The sequence below is a fragment of the Clavelina lepadiformis genome, chromosome 4, assembly GCF_947623445.1.
Source record: "Clavelina lepadiformis chromosome 4, kaClaLepa1.1, whole genome shotgun sequence".
NCBI classification, from domain to species: Eukaryota; Metazoa; Chordata; class Ascidiacea; order Aplousobranchia; family Clavelinidae; genus Clavelina; species Clavelina lepadiformis.
This window is the reverse complement of record NC_135243.1, coordinates 5844491-5865354: the sequence shown is the minus strand read 5'-3', so window position 1 is coordinate 5865354 and position 20864 is coordinate 5844491. Positions and strand designations below refer to the sequence as shown.

The 20864-nt window shown below is 36.5% G+C and overlaps 1 protein-coding gene and 2 long non-coding RNA genes across 6 annotated transcripts in view; 2 read left to right on the top strand and 1 right to left on the bottom strand.

The window, feature by feature from the left end:
* Positions 1–1603: 1603 nt before the first annotated feature.
* On the bottom strand, positions 1604–3018 carry LOC143451590 (uncharacterized). 2 transcript variants are annotated; one of them, XR_013114879.1, is made up of 3 exons: positions 2370–3018; positions 1853–2199; positions 1604–1741 (listed from the first exon to the last, which is right to left on the bottom strand). It is a non-coding gene; the product is annotated as an uncharacterized LOC143451590 (long non-coding RNA). The 2 variants fall into 2 exon arrangements; XR_013114880.1 differs by having other exon boundaries at positions 1853–2610; positions 2755–3018.
* Positions 2055–4744, top strand: LOC143451591 (uncharacterized). The gene is made up of 3 exons (XR_013114881.1): positions 2055–2189; positions 2803–2882; positions 3015–4744. It is a non-coding gene; the product is annotated as an uncharacterized LOC143451591 (long non-coding RNA).
* Positions 4745–9307: 4563 nt separating this feature from the next.
* Positions 9308–20864, top strand: part of LOC143451437 (hydrocephalus-inducing protein homolog) — a 52345-nt gene continuing 40788 nt past the window's right edge. For all 3 annotated transcript variants that reach the window (XM_076951979.1, XM_076951978.1, XM_076951977.1), the window contains exons 1-27: positions 9308–9548; positions 9647–9772; positions 9884–10003; positions 10269–10346; positions 10497–10753; positions 11239–11363; positions 11598–11799; positions 12317–12500; positions 12736–12954; positions 13187–13416; positions 13630–13772; positions 14101–14219; positions 14384–14542; positions 14703–14816; positions 15019–15183; positions 15867–16019; positions 16333–16436; positions 16734–17010; positions 17198–17310; positions 17507–17765; positions 17991–18179; positions 18442–18602; positions 18916–19219; positions 19436–19660; positions 19974–20074; positions 20251–20359; positions 20641–20856. In XM_076951979.1, coding sequence (XP_076808094.1) covers positions 9390–9548; positions 9647–9772; positions 9884–10003; positions 10269–10346; positions 10497–10753; positions 11239–11363; positions 11598–11799; positions 12317–12500; positions 12736–12954; positions 13187–13416; positions 13630–13772; positions 14101–14219; positions 14384–14542; positions 14703–14816; positions 15019–15183; positions 15867–16019; positions 16333–16436; positions 16734–17010; positions 17198–17310; positions 17507–17765; positions 17991–18179; positions 18442–18602; positions 18916–19219; positions 19436–19660; positions 19974–20074; positions 20251–20359; positions 20641–20856 — 4611 coding nt within the window. In that variant the 5' untranslated portion in view covers positions 9308–9389. The remainder of the gene's footprint in view (positions 9549–9646; positions 9773–9883; positions 10004–10268; positions 10347–10496; positions 10754–11238; positions 11364–11597; positions 11800–12316; positions 12501–12735; positions 12955–13186; positions 13417–13629; positions 13773–14100; positions 14220–14383; positions 14543–14702; positions 14817–15018; positions 15184–15866; positions 16020–16332; positions 16437–16733; positions 17011–17197; positions 17311–17506; positions 17766–17990; positions 18180–18441; positions 18603–18915; positions 19220–19435; positions 19661–19973; positions 20075–20250; positions 20360–20640; positions 20857–20864) is intronic.

Sequence of the window (20864 nt, the reverse complement as noted above, 5' to 3'; positions counted from 1 at the left end):
TTTTTAACATCACTAATCGCTGTTTTTTATTCGAAATTCAACATTTCCTTCTTTGGTTATTGCACGTCGCCAATGGTCATTTTGTTTTTGCTACTCGCGCTGAAAAAGGATTGGAGAAAGACGATGACGTATTTAGGATTGCGTTGAGGAAAGTTTTTAAATACCGGCGCTAAAATTTCCTCCCACTATGCCCAAATTGCGCAAAGCGCAAAAATTTTGGAATTCCATGCCTTAAAAAAGCGCTTTAATACTCGTTTTAAGAACACATATTCCTATATTTATACTTACAATAGCTATAGTGTTCACTTTTGAAACGCCTAATACAAAAATTTGGTAGACCCGTTTTGCCCGTTGACTACAACGATTTTAATGTTAAAATGTGTTACGATCCACAGAAATATTCATGAAAAATTTATTTATTGCAATTTTTGACCTCGAAAGTTGCGCAAATGCCAAAAAAAACAGCAAAGCTTTCAACTCAACCCACCGACATTTTGACGTAATAACCCCGGGACTTTTCCTCTTATTAGCGCAACTGATCAACCGTCAAAGCATTCTTATCGCATCATATTACACTTACAGTATTATCGCATTCTCTGCTTGAGTTAGTGCGTGGGGCCCAAAATTGGCGCTGACTTCAAATCTGTAGACGGAGTTGTCATGTATTCTCCAACAATCAGTGGTTTCCTTGGCTGACGCTGCCCAAGATAATATTTCTAATATCATAAATGCAACTTGGTCTCGGTCAACGCTGTCTGACGAAACAAAAACCACATTATCCTACATTACATGAAGCTATGTTTCTTTTTCTCTCTATTTTAAAGCTTTCTGTGTAAAAAAATTGTTTATGAGTCGGCAGGCCGTAGTTTGGTAATTTTAGTTTGCAGTTGATAATATTGTGTGGTAGTGTCGATAATAATTAATTAATGCATGAACTATTAACAGGCATTTAAAGTTTTAACAGTCGCAAACGTAAACGGTTTTATGGTAAAACGCTAAAAAACGCTATGGTGTTGGTCGAATATTTAATGCGTTTGTCTTTTTAGTCAACTTGTTGGGCTTAAGTTTTGCCCTAACTTTTCTTTGTTCTCCATACTGAACACATCTTGATTTTGGCACATCAAGATTTTTAAGAGCTTAGGTTGATAAGGCTTATACCAATGTTGCGCGTCGAGTATATGTAAATTCAGAATATGTAAATCCAGCGAAAGATAATGACGTGCTGACAATCTTCATACAAAGAAATCACACACAATGCTGCTGTTCGGCAATGAACAATGTCGTGAAATATATTTAATCCGCACGAAACATAACACAGAACAATCAGTTCGGGACCCCTTGCAGCATACCATACTTTCCCTTACCACACAACAAAATGCTACTTTTTATCTTACGATGTCTGTATGTCCATACAAATAGTTATGACTGATTACAGCCGCTTATCAGTTTGAAGACTAAAATCACATCTGCTTTGTATTTGGTAGCAGGTATATGGTACGCTTTACGTTGATCCCGCGGTCTACTGAGCTTAGTATTTAGTGTTGGCTGAGGCCTGAGTAGGCAACATTGTCAAATGAGAAGAAAGCAATAAATCAAAAAATAATTTCTAACAAAATATCAAGATTAAGAGGTTATTGTAAGGTCAACTTTTAGTATTTTCAGCAAGATTTTCTCAGCTATTTGCCGTATTGGTTCCGAGATCTTTGCAGAACTCTTTGTCGAAATGTTAGTTCAGTTAGGCCTGCAAGTAATGAATACATTTTTTAACAGAAGTTACTGGAAGTTTGGGAATTAGCTGGACCACGTACAAGTGTTCAATAAGCAGACTAGCAGAGCACGTTTTTCGCTATACCTTAAAAAGTGCGTTGGCAAACGTCTCCGTACCCTTGTGTTTGTACGTCATCGACAAATACTCGAATTTCTGCCAGGGTTTTGATGCTGCTGTCAGGTTCAATTCTTCTTGTGACGTGATAGACGGTATTGTTCCAGCGTTGATAGTAACAAACAACAGATACAACTAACTGATGTTGCTGGCATTGTGGCAAAATGTGCCTGTCGCAATTTTCCTGCTCAGCCATTTAAGTAAACGCTTAAGTCAAATTAAACAGTTTTTAATGACGAAAGCAAACGTTTGTTGATGTTCCGTTTGGCAGTAGAAAAGTTTGCTTGTCCTTGTCAGGTTAAATCAGGTAAGTGGTCCTAGAAAACATTTGCGGTACAATACTGAAAAAACACTTTTAAATGCTATTTTTGCTTTGTAAAGGCTTTTCTATTGTTCTATTTTCTACATTTGCTGGCAATTGCATACGAAAACTGTCAAAAACCATCGAAATGGTTGGTCTGGCTTTGTTTTTACTCGTAACGTTTACCTTAATTATATACTCTATTTTATATCTGCTTTCTTGATGAACGTGGTAAGCTTATTTATGGATCTGCTAAGTATTTTTGATATGCTTTGAAATGTCACGATCAATAACCAAAGCGATTGCTATCAATGGCTAAATGGTTTGCTTCTACTCTTTTCTTCTGTTGTTTTCAGCATGTTCCATATATGCTATTTTTTGCGCTTTATCCCATTTTTCTCTATAGTCGTTCATTTTAAGTCAAGTTCTGTCGAGTTAAAATAAAACAAACCATACGACATGTGCATTACAATAACGTTCTTCGGCTCTATGGAGGCAATATTTACATTCTTTAAACTATCGACGCTTAGCTTACTATTAATCGACGAAAAATCACACAACGCTACTCAACCGGTCATCTTTCACTGAGATATTCACTTTGAAGTTGTTCCTTTTACAGGTGATCATCACGGTTGGATGGATGCTATGGTGACATCAAGGCCTCAAGGTTGATATACCGACTTGTCCCTTCCCCAACAGGTAACTGTATCAAACAGGAAACTGGAAGTAAACAAATTGTTACAAGCAACAATAAACACTTTGGGTATTTATAATGTACACTAATATGAAAATAATACGTTATAATAAAATAATATTAAATTTTTCTTTCAGGACTTGACGAATCTGCCATTTTTGTCATATAGTTGATGGGGTGGAGCAACACAACCAGATAGAGACTTTCGTCCTTAATATCATAGAAACAAAGCAGATATCGGCAACATCCAGAAAGATAACTGAAGCATATCAACATGCCATGTCAACCTCGTATCTGCGTATAAAATAATACGTTAAACATAGAGGCGATACTGCAATCTGAAACTAGTAGTAGGCCTATTTCATGCAAATGCCATTGTTCGATCATAGACGTTGCGCAACAATCGATCTGTTGGCTGCTTTTCCAGACATATTAAGAAATAGACTTTGTAATGAAAGGGGGTGTATTTTACCTTAGCCTGGAAGGTTTACCCACCTACACTACAAAGTCTGTTTCCTTGTGTATTACTTAACAGTGAACTTTGATAGACTTCAGCGATAATGACACAGGAATGACTACTGTGTAATCTGATTATATTTGAAGCTTCTTTGAACGAATACATCAAGATAGAACATTATAACAGCAACAGCACAGAGACATGTTGCGGCGTTGAACGTACGACTGAAAGAGGCTGAATGAAACGAAATGCACGCACAAGGGAACAATCGATTACGTCACGTTATGCTTCACTGATTCCATAGATGAGAATTCTATGTAGTACACAATTTTATATAACATTAAGTGATATATTTATCACATAACCTTCCCCAAGGAAATATCGTAAGTTTTTTGAAAAAAAATGAACGGTATTTCATGATCATAATAAAAACAATTCTCGGTGAACAATAATTAAAACAATAGTGTGGATAACAAAAGTCAATATAACACGTTAAATGTAGATCACATAACAATAAACGTTGAAACATAGTTATAATGCAATTCATATTGGCAATATATTCGCAAAAAGACAGTAATATGTTTTCTGTTAACTCAAAATTAGTATACAAAACAAACAATGACATTTATGTCACGACTTTAAATAGAAAACAGAGCACAGGATGTCATGTGACACATCACGCGTATGCCAGCTGGCACAATTTTACGCTAGTTGCGGTTTCTTACGCAGGATAGCACAATGAGGAAACGGCTGCAAATGATTCATCTCACATGTCGTGACGCCGACTTCCGTAAACAACTTCAGTATGAAATTCTCTTATGCTCACGCGATTTCAGCATCTGGTTTTACCAGTATAGCTGTGTGAATATTTCACTTGGAAATACGCGTATTACAAAATATATATAAAATTAGTCAAATACGTTTTGTAATTGACATTCAACATAGTGTATCGGTGTTAGCCTTGGGCATTTGTTTAACCTTCGAAAACAACCGCTATGTTTTAAAGCATAACAAAATAACACAAAGAAAAATTTCTCTCCGGCATGGTTGAACCGTTAGAGAGTGTGGCAATTAAGCCACCATCAATTAAGGTAAACTACACAATAACGCTATAATATATATTACATAGAGAAAAAAACAAACAAAAAATCATTACTGAATGTCCAAATACCGACAAAGTGTTTTCACTGGAGTGCTTTGTTCGTCGGTCATTCTTGCATTCGAAGTTGGTTGAAGTCCAGGCGATTCTTCGTCACCGTCGTTGTAGTTGATTTGTTCGAATGTCATATTGTCGAGATGTCTGTCGGCTAGATCCAATGAGTGTTGTATGAGTTGTGGATGAGACATATCTTCTAGTCTGAGATCACTAGACTTCTCTCAACCTCAAATTTAATTGTTCATAGGTTGTTCCGCAAAGAAAAGCGTAGTTCTCAGCTATTTCGGCTCCACCACACTTATAATGGAAATGTCTTCTTTTATTGTCAATTCGTCCTCACTCGGTTGCATCAGTTTGTAATGAAAGGGGGTGTATTTTACCTTAGCCTGGAAGGTTTACCCACCTACACTACAAAGTCTGTTTCCTTGTGTATTACTTAACAGTGAACTTTGATAGACTTCAGCGATAATGACACAGGAATGACTACTGTATAATCTGATTATATTTGAAGCTTCTTTGAACGAATACATCAAGATAGAACATTATAACAGCAACAGCACAGAGACATGTTGCGGCGTTGAACGTACGACTGAAAGAGGCTGAATGAAACGAAATGCACGCACAAGGGAACAATCGATTACGTCACGTTATGCTTCACTGATTCCATAGATGAGAATTCTATGTAGTACACAATTTTATATAACATTAAGTGATATATTTATCACAACTTAAACTTGACTGTAACAAATCTATATTTGGGGTGATGTTCCGTTCAATGTTAGTCTGTCTGTGGACGCGGCGACGCCTTGGTAATCTTCCATTAAAATTATTGCGTTTTTGCCGACATGGTTTCATGGTAAATTTTGTTCTTTGGGCATATTTCTTTAATAATTTATTATATTTATTTAATAGTTTAATAATGGTTTGTTAAATAACACTTAACATGACAAATGGGTAAATATTGTGTATAATGATGATGATGTATAATAATAATGATCTCTTTGTGGTTTCGAAACCAAGCAGCGGAACTTCCTTAATCCTTAACCCGACACGAGTTTTCCAGTGGGGCAAACTCTTAATCCACTTTAAGGTCATACATAACCATCATCATTTGGTGACCGTGCCAGTTGTAACAGATAAGCTAACACCGTCATTATTTTAATGCGCATCTAGGCTTGCCGCATTTTCCCGCCCATTAGCGCATGCTCTTATCAACCAGCACAGGTTCGCCGTCCGTCCAAAATCTTTAAATTATAACCCTGGTCTCAGCAATCTTGTTTTTGACAAAGGTCACAAAGAAATAACTTCCCAACCTTTTGCCTAATAGCGAAAATTGCACGTTTGACTGATTAAACCATTATTTATTTCGTTTCAAAGTGAAAAAAATGCTATTTTTTGGGGATATTCATAGCTACTTTTTGGCCTAACATACGTATGGCTATATATTTTTTCCAACAGGAAAATCCCGGCTTTAAAATTATGTTGAATTGTCCTCACTTCTTAGCTGGTATAAAAAATAGTTTGTTGGAAGCCCATATAATTTTCATCAAAGCAACCATTGATTGAATCATAGCATGGTATAGAGTTGTGATAACCAAGACAGTGTTTTCTGACTCAAGTCAAGCTATGTCGGCTGTCGGCTTAGACCCTTTCACGATAGAAGACTGTTTGACAAGAGAACGAACGTGCAAACGTAACGTATACGAAGAATATCGATATTGTCTATTAAAGGGGACAATTGTGACAATTTTTGAAGTTGGAAGGCGATGTTATTTTCTAAGTGGGTTGAAGACGTTGTTTCCATTTTCTTGCAAGTTGTGATTTTATAATTATGTATCTTTTATTTACCTCGCTATTATTGCATAACATCGTACTTGCTTTATTTTTGATTGTTTTTTCTTTTTTGTGATAATTTCAATACATATTATATATGGCAAGAAGCAAATACATTCGTAAAAAAATAATTATAGGGGCGATTTTGATCCAGAACTCTGAAAAGGGGGTGATTTCACGAAAAAAGTTGAAGACCAGTGCTATACGACGTAAGAAAACACAGATTGTAAGAATTTCCTTTCTTGAAAGCTGTAAGTTTATGTAGGCCCTATAGCCTAAACTGAAGAGAAGTATTGATTACAATATAAATAGGTCTATAGGGTTATTGGAAACACACATTGTCCACGGATGGTGCCCTTCCCAGCTACTAAATAATTGGTAAATAATTACTGAATTTGGTAATAGAAAGAAAATAAAGAAAAATGACCATGACGGGGAGGTGACGTGATTCCAATCGCCACAAATTTATACCAAATGCTTGTATTTGCTGATGATAACACAACCATGGAGAGGCAACAGTCACTTTCTTCATCTTCATAAATTTCTGCTCTCTGTTATAGAGATTTGATGGAACTGGGTTGTATAAAATAGATAAGTCGAGGTCGCTATAATGTGAGCTTCGAAGTAAAAGTCTAATTGTGACTTCAATCAACGATGATAATGAAGAACTACACTCCAGTTTATAATAATACCATCGGTAACAATAGTAATCGAAATTTTTCACTCCAGTCAAAAATATAAATATAAGTGCTGTCACTTGCTGTGCTTTGAAACTTTAGCAAAGAATGAAAAACAACTTGCAGGTGTTTGCAGTTAAACAACGAAATGAGCAATGTAAAGAGTGGAATAAATTTTAGCAACTCCAAACAGAGGGATGCTTGCACTACTTTGTTATCTGCGGCAGTAAAACCCGTTTTTGCCGCAAGTCTCTGTACCGTAGACGTCACATTTCGGTGACGTCATAATCCTTTTGACGTCACAATTCCATTTTATTACTACATAAATTGGTTATCATGGCACATTAAAACTAGGTATGAAAGAACCTTAAATAATGTTGTCGAACATTGAATGTTAAACTAATGTTTAAGCCTTTGTTTTTCAATGTGAGTTTAGTGACCGTACTAACTATCCGTTTTATAATTTTTGCTCGTTTTAACCGCTTGGGTTTTGCTGCTTTTCTCGTTACTTTTTTAGGGTGAAGTTGTTATTTTATCCTGTTATAATGGTTAGCATTTTTTTTTTGTTCCTGTACAAACTGTGACAAAAAATAAACAATACTGTTTATAAGAGATTCAAACTTCAAACACAATAGCGCCACCACACGTTGTTTTCCATGGAAACCATTACACAAGGGTTAACTTGAATAATCCACTGCATTTTTTGGAATATCCCAGGCTTCAAGAATGATGTAAAAATCGTATTACGAAGATAACCAGGCGAATAATATTTAATTGAAAAATTTATGATAAGGGAAGTTTCATTGATAGCTTTGGTAATACTTCCAAAGGAGCTGTAAGATTCTTGAAACTAGGCTAGTGGTAGTTCAGCTTGAGCCAGTTAGACCTAAGTCTTTTTGATGGCTGGTTTGTGTAACGTATACTTTTACATTACTACCCATTCGATTTAACATTAAGAACCTAAAACACTTGTTAAACTTTACAATATTTAGGCCTAGTCGCAATATCGAAAAGCCCATATGGTGACTAAGTTCTAAAGTAGCCTATAGCAATAGCCTACACTGCAAAAAATCTTTTCTAATTATAAGTCAGTGAGACAATTGAGACTAACTATAAGCCATACTTTTCGTTGGAAGACTAACTATTAGTCTCAATTGTCTCACTGACTTACAATTAGAAAAGATTTTTTACAGTGTAGCGTGCTGAAATATTATTGGCAAGCCTGTGAATTTAGTTCTCTGATTTTGCAAATGTTAGCTGCCAGGTTTGTGCTTAAACAATACTTTTTCAACTTGGCAACTCCCAACTGCCACACCATTTACAGCAAGCTTATAGGTATTGTTACGTTGCAACATACCAACAAAGCAGCCCACCAGTACTGTACATAGCAGGGTGAATGCCATACGATGTGTACAAATGCGTTGAAAACGCTACGCATATGCTAACTGTGATGTCTAAAACAATGAGACGCTGCATGCTTTTCCGTAAACAAAAGTGAATCAGAAGAACAATGTAAACTTGCAGCTGGCATAACTTTAGCATAACTCATGTGGAATGCACCCTGCTTTACATAGACCTACAATTGTGCCAGTTAGAAGTTGGTAGGCCCACTCTTCTAGAGCTTCTATGGAGTAAACTAGTTTTATCAAGTGTAATTTCTTATGTTAAACTTTTTCAAAAAAATTGCATGCGCATAAGTACACAGTGAGTTAAAACATAGTTTCACAGTTATCATGACATCAACTTGATAAATTAAAACAATTCATATTTTAAGTTTAGTTTAGGTAGAATGAAAGCTGATCAAGTATATTTTGTATGGTAGGTATATTTTTATATATGTATATTGTGTTTTTATATATGTATATATTTTTTTATATGGCTTACTTATGCCAAGATAAAGCTATATTTTTTTAATTTCATTGATGATCCTGGTATGTAAACCACATTTTAAGCCTGCAGCATGGTCCAGAAGTGGAAGGTGTATCGTAAATATATGTCAGATTTTTAACTTGTTTGATAAACACATTTTTTCGAAATGTCTGAACTGGTTGTAACCTAAGCTACAGTATATCTGATCTGTTCACAAAATTAAAATGATTTTGTACCAATAGACTGTTACAAATCATGTTTAAAGCTGTCTAATGCCAGAAGTCAATAAATTTTTCGAACTGTTAATTTACATTTGCTTTATTTGACAATATATAACCTATGTATTCCATATTTTACAATGTAAAATTTATAATTTACATAAAAACGATTTTCAAATTTTCTGTGTGATATTCTGTTTATATCCTCATTAATAATGATTGATGCAATGTATTTTAATGTTAAAAGTAACCAAATAGAAATTGTGTAGTGTTATTTTGTTAAAAAATCTACGTAAGACATAATGCCAAGCCCAAGTAAGTCTGGGCTTGGTTCGTCTAATTTCATGGCGACGAAGAACATCAGTAATCTGAGCGAAGATGTTTTCAACAAATTTGAAAGCAAAGTTACTGCTCCCAGGAATCCTAAGCTTATTAAGACAACTGAAAAAACGGCAGAGAGGGTTTGTGGTTAAAATTAAATTAGCGTACTTGTTGAAAGATTTTTGTTAAGTATGTTATATACTAGTATCTGGTTTTTATGCTTTACGGACATTTGTAGATGACTCCATCAATGTACCTTCATGAAATGAGCATGGACACTGATAAAAAGCTTGCTGACACTCATAACATGCGACTACCGCGCATTGTTGAACTGCTGGATATGTCCGAAACTACTCATCAGAAGGTTTAATTTTTACTGTAGTAGCATTTTTACTTTAATTGTAAATTACCGGTCGTTTTACTTGACTGTGCAATCGCAGTATAACGCCTTAACCATGAATATTTTTTTATATAGGTTTCATATGTTGATGTTGAGGAAGCGATGTTCCAACCATTTCCATCGGAAATGTACTTCCAGAATTTTGAACCATTTCGCACTCACGAACTTCCACTACTGCTCAGGAATAACGATAAGGTATAATGATAAAATGCTTGATCAGAATTTTTTTAATCTAAAATGCACCAAAATGACCAAAGTCACTTTAGATGTGCACAACATGTCACTCAACACATTGTCGCTTAATATGTTGTTTTAATATAACCCTGAAATACTCTGCGTTCATCCTTCTTCCAGTGAAGTTTTAGCACCTTGCCATTATGAAAGTTTCATTTTTACACAGATCATTTGCTTTAGGTTTTGAACGTGTTTTATTTCAACAAGTGTGGTTTATTGATTGCAGGTTCCAAGACTCGTGAAAGTAGTTCAGAATGACTCACCATATTTTAAAATAATTAGTCCTGACGATGTTAGCCACAAGGTAGATATGTTGTTGCTATAATCCTGTTTGTATGGTATTATAACCTGCTTAGTTTAGTGTTAGTCTTGCATGTCTTTTACGCATCTACAATCAGTAGTAACCTAAAAGTTTCAATTCCAGACACCATTTACATTAAGTTTTCTGTTTTAGGTTGCGCCAGGTATGGCCTCAGTTTTCAAAATTCAATTTACCCCGGAAGACAGGAAAGATTACCAACATGAGCTGATATGCATGACAGAAAGAGAAAAATTTATTGTTCCCGTGCAAGCGATAGGTGCGCGTGCCATACTCGACTTTCCAGATGAAGTCAATTTTGGCATTTGCCCGGTCAAGCACAACTCATCAAAAATCTTATTTGTTCGGAATATCGGAAACCGAGAGGCAAAATGCACTTTTACTGTTGATGAGTAAGTGTGCCTTTTAAGACTGGTGATAAGACATTTAAGATAAAACACGTTTCTTATGCAGCAAACTGTAGAAGTCCTTAATGTAGATTGCTATAATGAACATGGTATAACTGGATGTGGCTTACACCTGCATTTTATATCAGACTCAGTTTCATTAAATTCAAAGCAATTCTTAGTTAAAACAACATGAATATATAACCAAGGTTAAAGTCAATTCCAGGCATTGAAAGGGCTTAGAAATATGCAATAAAACATTGCTAACGTTTTATTTTATATTTTTTAGTGCAGATCAATAACTTAAATGAAAAAATTTCATATTAACACCATTCCATACAAAATCAACCAACTATGAAGTTTTCGGGTCTAGTATACAAGCCCCCAACCACAGGATGCCTTTGTATACTAGACCTCAGATACTCAAATTGTGCCGTCATCTGGTTGTGCACTTGTATACCAGACCTGAAGTTCCCACTTTTCTATTACAGGCCATTTGCTGTGAGTTCAGCCAGTGGCAATTTAGCAGTTGGTGACAGCATGCAAGCCACTCTTGAGTTTAAGCCGGTTAAGGTTGGAGATCACCAGAAAGATTTAATTCTCAAATATGACACCGGTAAAAAAAACATCAAACATCTCACATTGCCGAGTTTGTCGTACATTTTCTATATGTAACTGGATGTTGTTTTATAATGTTAGGCTGATCGTTCTTCTGTTAATGTTTTAATTGTTGTATAGTGATGTTGAAAAAAATGTAATAATCTCTCAAAACCTGTCATGGAATGTAATTCCTTAAATTCGTATCATTGATCTTTTTTATGAAGTTTGAGTTCTGTTTTTTTAATTACAGGAGAAAATATTTACGTTACCTTGTATGGGGCTTCAATCGATGCTAATGTAAGATTGGATAAGTCTACACTCCGGGTCGACAACACTTACATTTCTATGGCAAACCAACGGGCTGTGACCATCCACAATCGCAGTGATGTGATGGCTCATTTTAAATGGTCACCGTTTGCCACCAGAAGTGAAGAAGACAGTCAAAAAGAAAGGTTAACATTTAACTTTGATCGTTCATATTTTTATTAGTTTCTTTTGTGGTAACCTCATGATATAATCGGTTGTATATCATCTGAGTTACAGTTCATTTCAGTGACAGTATTTGAGTGACATAATTATGACATAAATTATTCGTTTGAGTGACATAATTAACCCTAACCCATTCCTGTAGTTTGAACAGTACTTACCAATGTGTCACTCAAATGAACTGTCACTCAGTTCATCAACTACCATATCATCATTGTTGCATTGCTGATATAGAAAGGTTTTGCGTCATAACCAGCGATGCATTAAACAACATGGCTTAATTTTTAACCCGAGTTAAACATTTACTAACTAGATAACCTGTTGTTGGATATGAGCTCTCAATACGAGAAAAATATGTTTAATTCTGAGTCACGTAGCTAAGGAATTTAATACCAGTGTCCTTCCCTGTTAATGTTTAACCACTTTTATTGGGTGGAGCTTGCGATTTCAGCAAAATCATCTTTCATTTCTGTGTTTGCTTAGTTTCTGTGCGGAAGTAAATGAGGAGGAAGAACAGGAGAAGGAAAGATTCTTGAGCGAGTGCGCTTTAGATCCAACGTTACGAGACAGACTGTCCATCTTGACGAGGACTTTCAAGAACAGGAGAAATCTTATTGTTAACGATCCTATACTTTTCAATGATGAAACCTTCAATCTCTATCCATTGGTGAGTAGATCATGCATGTACAGCTTCCTATGAATAACAATGTATGTAATGTCTTCCCATTTGTGCTCCATATTTGGTCTTTGTCTTCAGGCTTAACAGTTGCGTGAAGTTAACTGCTATTCAGAATACTAAAGTTAATAAACAAAATATAATTAAAGCTTTTAGTTAAGTTTGCTTTCAAATGTTACAAAGTTCATTTTTAATGTTTTTACCAAAAAGACATTATTTTCTTCAGGAAGGAGATATCTGGCCAAACTCAACGGCAGAAATCACTATTGTTTTCAAACCAACTGTGGCAAGATCCTACCAACAGACGGTCTTCTGTGATATTACTGGACGTGAAAGTCGGCTTCCTTTAAAGATTCGCGGAGATGGATTGGGACCAAAACTTGTCTTTTCTTTTGACTCACTGGATATTGGAAACGTATTTGCAAGTTCCACCCACAATTATGAGGTACTGTACTACGTTTATATTTCCAATAATATTCTGCATGTCACAACTCTCTGTTTACACATACCTATAATAATTTATCCACATGATTTCTAAATATAATGGGCCTAGGGTTTTGGGCAACTGCGATTTTTGTGAAAGTGGTAAAATGTTCACTTTAGCTTTAAATTTAATGACTTTGTAGGTTTACAGACTTTGTTTGACTTTGTTTGACTCAGTTTTGATTCACTTCCAGGTCATTCTGGTCAACAAAGGTGACATTGATGCCATTTTCAATCTGGTGCCAGTAACTGACACCAAGTCGAGGTTTCATGAGTTTCAATTTGACCCAGTCGAAGGCATCGTTCTTCCTGATGGACATCAAGCAATAGAAATCACATTTCGCTCTGAGTGTCTGGGCAGTTTCAGCCAAGATTTTTACTTTAGTGTTGACGGTACTCCTGAACCGCTTAAGCTAACTGTGAAGTACGTTTGAAAATAGTTCCACTGTAATCATTGTGTACGTAACTTTGAATATTAATTTAAATCTATCTGAAAGTAGTTTTGTAATAAAATATGTCGGAGGTAAACGAAACTATTTTCACCACACCATCTTGATCATCATTAACTTCATAGAAGTTTTTATAAACCCTGCCACCTAAGTTTTACAAAATATAAACTGAAGTTCTTTGTTTTCAGAGCAAATGTTATCGGACCGACGTTTCATTTTGATGTTCCCCGACTTCGATTCGGCACTGTCTCGTACGGATTCAATCACACCAAGATATGCACACTAATCAATACTTCACTTGTACCCATGACGTTTATACTTAGAATTCCTGGTTAGTGTTTGCTTTAACATGAAGTGAAAACTTATTGCCCCGCTCCCTGTTAACATATGTAATGAATGCTTAAGACATTGCTTGAGAAACATCTGATTAATACGTGGTTGCGTTGGTGAAGTTTTCACTGTCATTTATATACAATGATGCCTGTTTACATTTGCTTGAAATGACTTTGCAATTTAACAACTTCAGTTTGGTTTGAGAATGAGTTATATATGTGATAAATAAACCCATACGATTGAGCTGTCCATTAACTCATGCAAAATATAATTAATTTTAAAGTCGTTTAAAACAGCATGTTGACCGTGAACTTTTCCTTTTCTAGATGATGGTAAAGGAGAACCGAGTATATCTAGCATGAGTGACCTCAGCGATGGTCTATTGAGCACAATAGGGTTAAAAGCCATCAAATCTCCCCAAGAATTTGACATAACACCCGCTCAAGTAATAAAGCAACACTCGTAAAATTGTTCTGTAGATAATTTTAGACAGAATTCTGTAATGGTGGCAAGTGGCATCAAGTTTACATTTTGTTTTGACGTTTCTCCTACAGCTTCAAGCGACTTTATATCACAAACTTCTAACATTTTGTATGTTCATTTCTGCAGGGCATCATAAGGCCTCAAAGTGAAGCCAAAATTCACGTTACTTTGTGCTCCAACACTCTGAAGCGTTATGACTGCTCTCTAGTAGTGGATGTAAAAGGTGTAGGAAAGAATATCTTGACCTTGCCCATCACAGCCAAGACTGTTGTGCCTAGTATTCAGGTAACGAATATGTAACAAAGTGATATACAAATACATATATGGAGTATTGAAGCTGTTTATTGCAGCTACATGAATTTATATGTCAGTGCGTGCATGGATTGTTAAACAATACAATTGAAAGTGGCGTAAACTTTTTATTATTTTCCATATTTACCATCAGGTTATGATGCCACAACTGCATTTTGGCCGTTGCTTTATCAATCACTCTTATCAGCTGAAAGCCAAACTTGCAAATGATTCAGACCTTCCTGCAAAATATGACTTACAACCTCAGGTAGTTTAGAAAAAACAGCTTTTCTGGTTATTAAAATGTACATGTACTAGACTGGCTCACTTGCGTGAAAAGAATAAATAAGCTAAGTTACCGGTGCTTTTATTCCTAGTCATGGTGCGTACTGGTATGGGAATATTATTCAGCTGTTTTAATTTTGAAAATCGTAAAACTTCAAATTGACTTAAGTTGATAAAACTTCCAGGTTCGTGAGGACTTGACCGCCATCATGTTTGGGAGTTCAGCACCGAAAGGATTAATAGAGCCCCACTCCATGGTGGAGGTGCCGATCTTGATCCAGGTTCTCGAGCTTGATGAGCAGGAGACGACAGCATATTTTACCATATTTGGTTCCCCGGATCAACCACTGGTATTTATGTGTTTAAATATGAGGTTATGTAGCAGCTTTGTGGCATATCTTATAATCAATGTTCCCTCTAATTTTTCACGAGTCTGAGCAAACACATTAACTCCCTGAGCGGTCCCTTGGACCACTGTGAGCAACATCAAACGTTCCACGTGCGCACTGTGGCCATTATTATGCGTTTATTCTATTTTCAATTCAGGTTGGATTTTTTTCTTGTGTGCAGCACAGATTTTCTGTGCGCGGAGACCGTGTCAGCAGTGCGCATTTGCGCACGCGCGCAGCTTAGAGGGAACATTGCTTATAATTACTGGTAGTGTATAGAAAGTAACTGTGGTACGCAATATTTGGGATGTGTTTTCCGAAGAAAGTGCATGTTACCTGCTATAAATTGCATTCAATGTACAATAAACATCTTTACTGATAGTGCTTTTAACAATAACGAATTTGACCAGTAATATCTCATGGTTCTAGATATAATACACAACATTGCATCAGAATATCTATATCTAATTGTCTGTGTTTATGCATACACAAATTAACGATAAGCATTTATATTTTTGTATAAAATTACAATTACCAAAAAACAATTCTTCATTTCATTTTTTTTTTCGTTGCAGTTAAATCATTTTTCTGTCAATTAAAATAAATAATGAACAACACTTTATGCTCGACATATTGCATTTCAGTCTCTTCTGCTAAATTGCATTGGAGAAGGTCCAGTAGTACACATCACCCCGGAGAGCTTGAACTGGGGTCAAGTTGAGGTGTTGGTGCCCAACGTCAAAACTGTGGAACTTTCAAATGAATCTCTTATACCGGCAGACTTCATCGCACAGATGGTATGTATGTAGGAGTTTGCTATCGGCAAAAATATTGGGCACCATTGGAAGTATAATTTTTGAAAACAACAATAGCATAATACAGAGCCATGTTAGTTAAAAACCCAGTTATTTAGCAAAAGCAAATATTATGCAAGCTGTTTGTCTGTGCAGTAGCGCTCAGATATGATTTAATAAACTTAAACAAAAATAATACTGGTTATTGGGATTGGGTAAATAATAATTTATTAGATATTAATGTATTATAATGAGACATTAGTTTATGTACATCTCTTAACATTTGCTTGTGAGGATAAAGTACTCATTTCGACAGATGAGACCGGATTCGATTTGGAAGTTGGATCCAGAGCAAGGAACAATCCCTCCAGAATCAGTGATGCATGTCACAGTCACCGCAGTTCTGGATGACTGTATAAGGTCAGCGACAATAGATTAGTCTCTGCATATATATCTAAACTTAAGAATCTGATCTGCACCAACAGGGTAACTGTGACAGAATTTGTTAATAGCTTTGCGGTATGTTTTCTTATTGCTATTTTATTGTGAGTTTTTGACCAAGTTTTATTTGGTCATTTATAGTGTGTTAAACGGTGAAATCACCCAAAATTGCGAAACAAAAAATGATGAACTTTAGCAAAATAACTAACAAGGTTAACACTTTACTAACCAACTTTAAATTTCTGCTCCCTACCAAATTTAATTTTTTTTTTGCAGATTTCAAGATAAACTTACAGTGAGCGTAGTGAAAGGCCCCTTAACTACCATACCGGTACAAGCATATGGTTACGGTACCACGATCGTCATTGAGCCCCCGCTGGCCCCGGCTATCAGCCTTGGACCCCACTTCGCTAAATCAAAGTTTGTTCGACGATTTAAACTGATCAACCGGGGCAGGCGTCATCAGTCATTGACATGGACGTCAGATGGCTTTGCCAAACCGAAAGCGCGACGGGATACGATAAATTTCAACCCAAAAGACATGAAATATCGAGTATGATTTTACCTATTTTTGAGTAATATCTACGGTGAAACCTTGTATATTTATTAGCTGTTTACCCTGGTTGCAGTTTTGTAAATTGATATGTGGTATTTACGTTATGGCTTGGTCTGTAGAGTGATTACAACTAGATATTCTTCACGTGTTAAATATCTGTACGTTTTTTCTTTCAATTAAACAGAACTTGGCAGCTCCACCGGCGTCCCCTGAACCTGTTTTCAGATTACAACCGTCCCGGCTTGCTCTGGAATCTGGTCAAAGTGCTTGGGTGACATTGGAAGGAATTTGTGACACGTTAGTTTTGTTACTTTTTTAGGCCGATTGTATCAACATAGATACGATGATAAAAAGCTTAGCTTTTGTACGGAAAAACCACAAAAGGAAATCTATTTTACAAAAGTAAAACGTTTATAAAGTTTCGAGTTTCTTACATAAATATAAACATTCGTTTTTAGTTTGTCCAAAATTAACTTTTTTTTTTCATTTCCAGGCCAAAACAAGTGACAGAGACCTTGCTGTGTCACGCCATCATTGGCAAAGCGAACGGCAAGGAACGCATAATGCGCGCTACTGTACGCGCCGACTTCATTTCACCTGTTCTAGAACTTTCCAAAGAGCGGATCGACTTCCGCGTTGACAAACGTCCCGATGACGTCACGGCTTTGACGCCGCAAAACCGCACTTTTGCCATACGTAACGTTTCGTCACTTCCTCTGACGTGTATTTTGAGAGTTAGCTATCCTTTCCAGGTAGCTTAAAATTTCACCATAAATTTGGATTTTTTTTAGTCAGTTAAACAATACTTTTGACTAAGTTGTCTTTTCTTGTCTTTCTATTCCGAACATGATTTAATTTAACTTTCTTCAACGAAATTTTATCCTATGCAAATATATTTTGAAGTGGCTCGTATATAGCCACTGACTTCAGTAGAGTGCCTTAAGTTGCTCAAGTGCAACTTTCTAACTTCTCTTTAGCTCCTCGACTTCTACGGGAGTCCACAATCCGTACTTGAAGTGAACTTGGCCATGGGGCAGGACCTTGAGATGACCGTGCGATTTGACCCCGCCTTCAAGGATGACCTCGTGTCAAGGGTCGCGGAGGGTGAGGTCATCATCACATACAGGGAACATCCGCATTCGGACTTTATCAAGCTCAGAGGAGAGGTAGTTGTCAGCCATTGTCATTGTGGAGTTTTTATCCAGATTGTAAAGATTACTTTTCTTCATTTAAGTTGTTTAAGTTATCGTTAAATCAATAAACCGTTGATTTTAGCATAGTTATTAGCTATACGTCATCATTATAAAATAAGTAATTTGTAGTTTTTGACGAAAGTCTAAGTGACGTTTCTGTTAAACACCGTTTGGAAATAATCATTTAAGGTAAAAAACGTTTTTTCGACAATTCTTTTCTCACTGATATTTTCAGGTAAATTTTCCCAATCTCGATTTCAATCGCAACGACATAGACTTTGGCTGCATCTTGAACGATACAGAGGTGGCAAGATTCCTTGATATCACCAACACCAGTCCTCTGCCTGTATCGTACCGGTGGTCTTTCTTGGTCGTGGAAGGCGAACAAAATATAAGGTAGACTACTAAATGAAGACCTACTTGAATGTAGGTAAAACCAAATGTAAACTAAACGTAGGCCTACTTGAATGTAGGTTTGGACTGAACATTGGCCGACCAAAATGTAAAAGTATCTCAAGTGATTGTTTTTGTGTTGGTTCTTTTAATCTAGATTCATAATGTAAAATTATTATCAGTTGTATACTGGGCAAACTACTGTGAGAACTTCATCGGAGGGTTTCATTTCGGAACTTTGCTTTTTCTGATTCTGAAAATATCGAACTCTTTATATTTCACTTCAATTATAAGATGATCATTCCTCCTTTATCAGATACATCGGTGAGATTTTGCCTCCGGAGCCTGAACCAGTTCTTCCCGATGAACCCATTGCTAAAGTCAATCTCCATGACAACGCACCTCAACTTTCTGACGCCACAATACAAGAAGAAGCCAAGGAGAAGCAATCCGCTGTCGAGATTACAAGTTCTCATCCAGAGCAAGCTCCTGACGAGAGAATAGAAGAGAATAAGGAAGTAAACGCCTCCGAGAGTAATCAAGAGAATAAAGAGAAAGACTCGGAGGAGGAAAACGAAACGAAAGCGGATGGAAGTACCGATCAAGTAACCAGCGACCATGTGAGTATTACGTCATAATGAACCCTTTTGTGCTGGAACTTTGTCATTAAAACACCCAAAAAAGAAAGAAGCTAATTTAATTTTGAGGATGGGCTATTACTGTAAAAAGTTTCTCTTAAAATAAACCATTCTTTTGGCTAAATTTCAAGTTAATCGGTTTAACCAAAGTTTTTACAAACTACTTGAAAATTCAATGGTTTAAGAAAATTTTTCCAGGATGAAACCACTGATCTTGGGCTGAGCGTGGAATGGAGCAAAGAAGACATGACCCAGCATGGCGAGATCGTTGAAAGAGTGATTGAGGAAGAAAGAACGCGCTCTTTGAGCCGGTTGTCATCCCGACATCAACCGTCACATCCGGTCAACACCAGGATCAACGAACTTCCTCTTCTGCCCTGGTTGGAACCTGGAGCCAGTCACGTTCCTAACGGAGTGGAAGAGGTAGAAGATGACTGGACTTGGTCGTGAAGAGCGCATTGCCATAAACTGTGGCTTTATCACTAACATTCTAGTGAAGCGACTTTGTATTGGCAGATTAATCATGAAAACGCACACGCTGTATTCACGCAGATCGTATTTGGTTGCCGTCAACTAGTAACTTAGTTTAACCCGTTTTATATTTTTGATGAAGTACAAACTTCATTTTTTACTAATAAAACTGATAATCATCTTTTCGGGTTTAAGACGACGTTGTTATTTGCATCTGATTTTCTTGACTAACTAATTCATTAATTCGCATATTTCTTTTACACAGGTTTTCGATATATTGCCGCTGTATGGCACCCTTGAGCCGGGTGAAACGCAGCGCGTCACTTTCACCTACTATGGCCATGCTGACGTCAGCTGTAACGCCAGGTTAGTTTGAGCTTAAATTGCTGTGCAAGTTTTTGATTGAATCGTAAAATATCATACGCAGTTAATTCGAAGCATACAAGCAATTCCGTACAGATCTATATATGTGACGGTTACAGACAATGAGAAATTCAGATGAAATTGGTATAATCTATCCTCGGTTAAACTCTTTCTTTTAGAGCCATATGCGAGGTACAGGGTGGCCCCAAGTACGAAGTTAAACTTCAAGGAGAAGCTTCTTTGATTGAATACAAGTTCGACAAAGCGATCGTCGACTTCGGGAAGCAGGTAAAGTGGACAACTTCGACTTAATAAATTCGCTCTATTAAAATTAATGTCCAGTGTTCAATAGCCTTTATGATCAGTTATGTTAGTTAAATAGGTTCGACCCGCTGTTCTTTGGCCCAAAAAAACACGCCAAAACTTTATTTATAACTGTAACTGCATAATGGTCCAGTATATTGGGACTCACGATAACCAATTATGATAACCAAAATGATAACTAATTATGATAACCAAAACGATAACCAATGCCTGTTATGATAATACTCATTTCTAATTGTCGCCAGATGTTTGATCAAGCGGCGGGCGGTGAGTTAATTCTACGGAACACCGGACGAGTCGGATTTAATTTTACCGGAATGACCGGGTTGGGCGAAAAAGATCCAACCCCGGGGATTCCCACGTTAAAACCAAACTCCGGGTACGTCCCAGCTTTTGAAGAAGTTGTTTTGCGTGTTCACTACCTACCTGGTGTTCCTGAAAAGTTTCATAAATCATTTGAGGTAAGTCT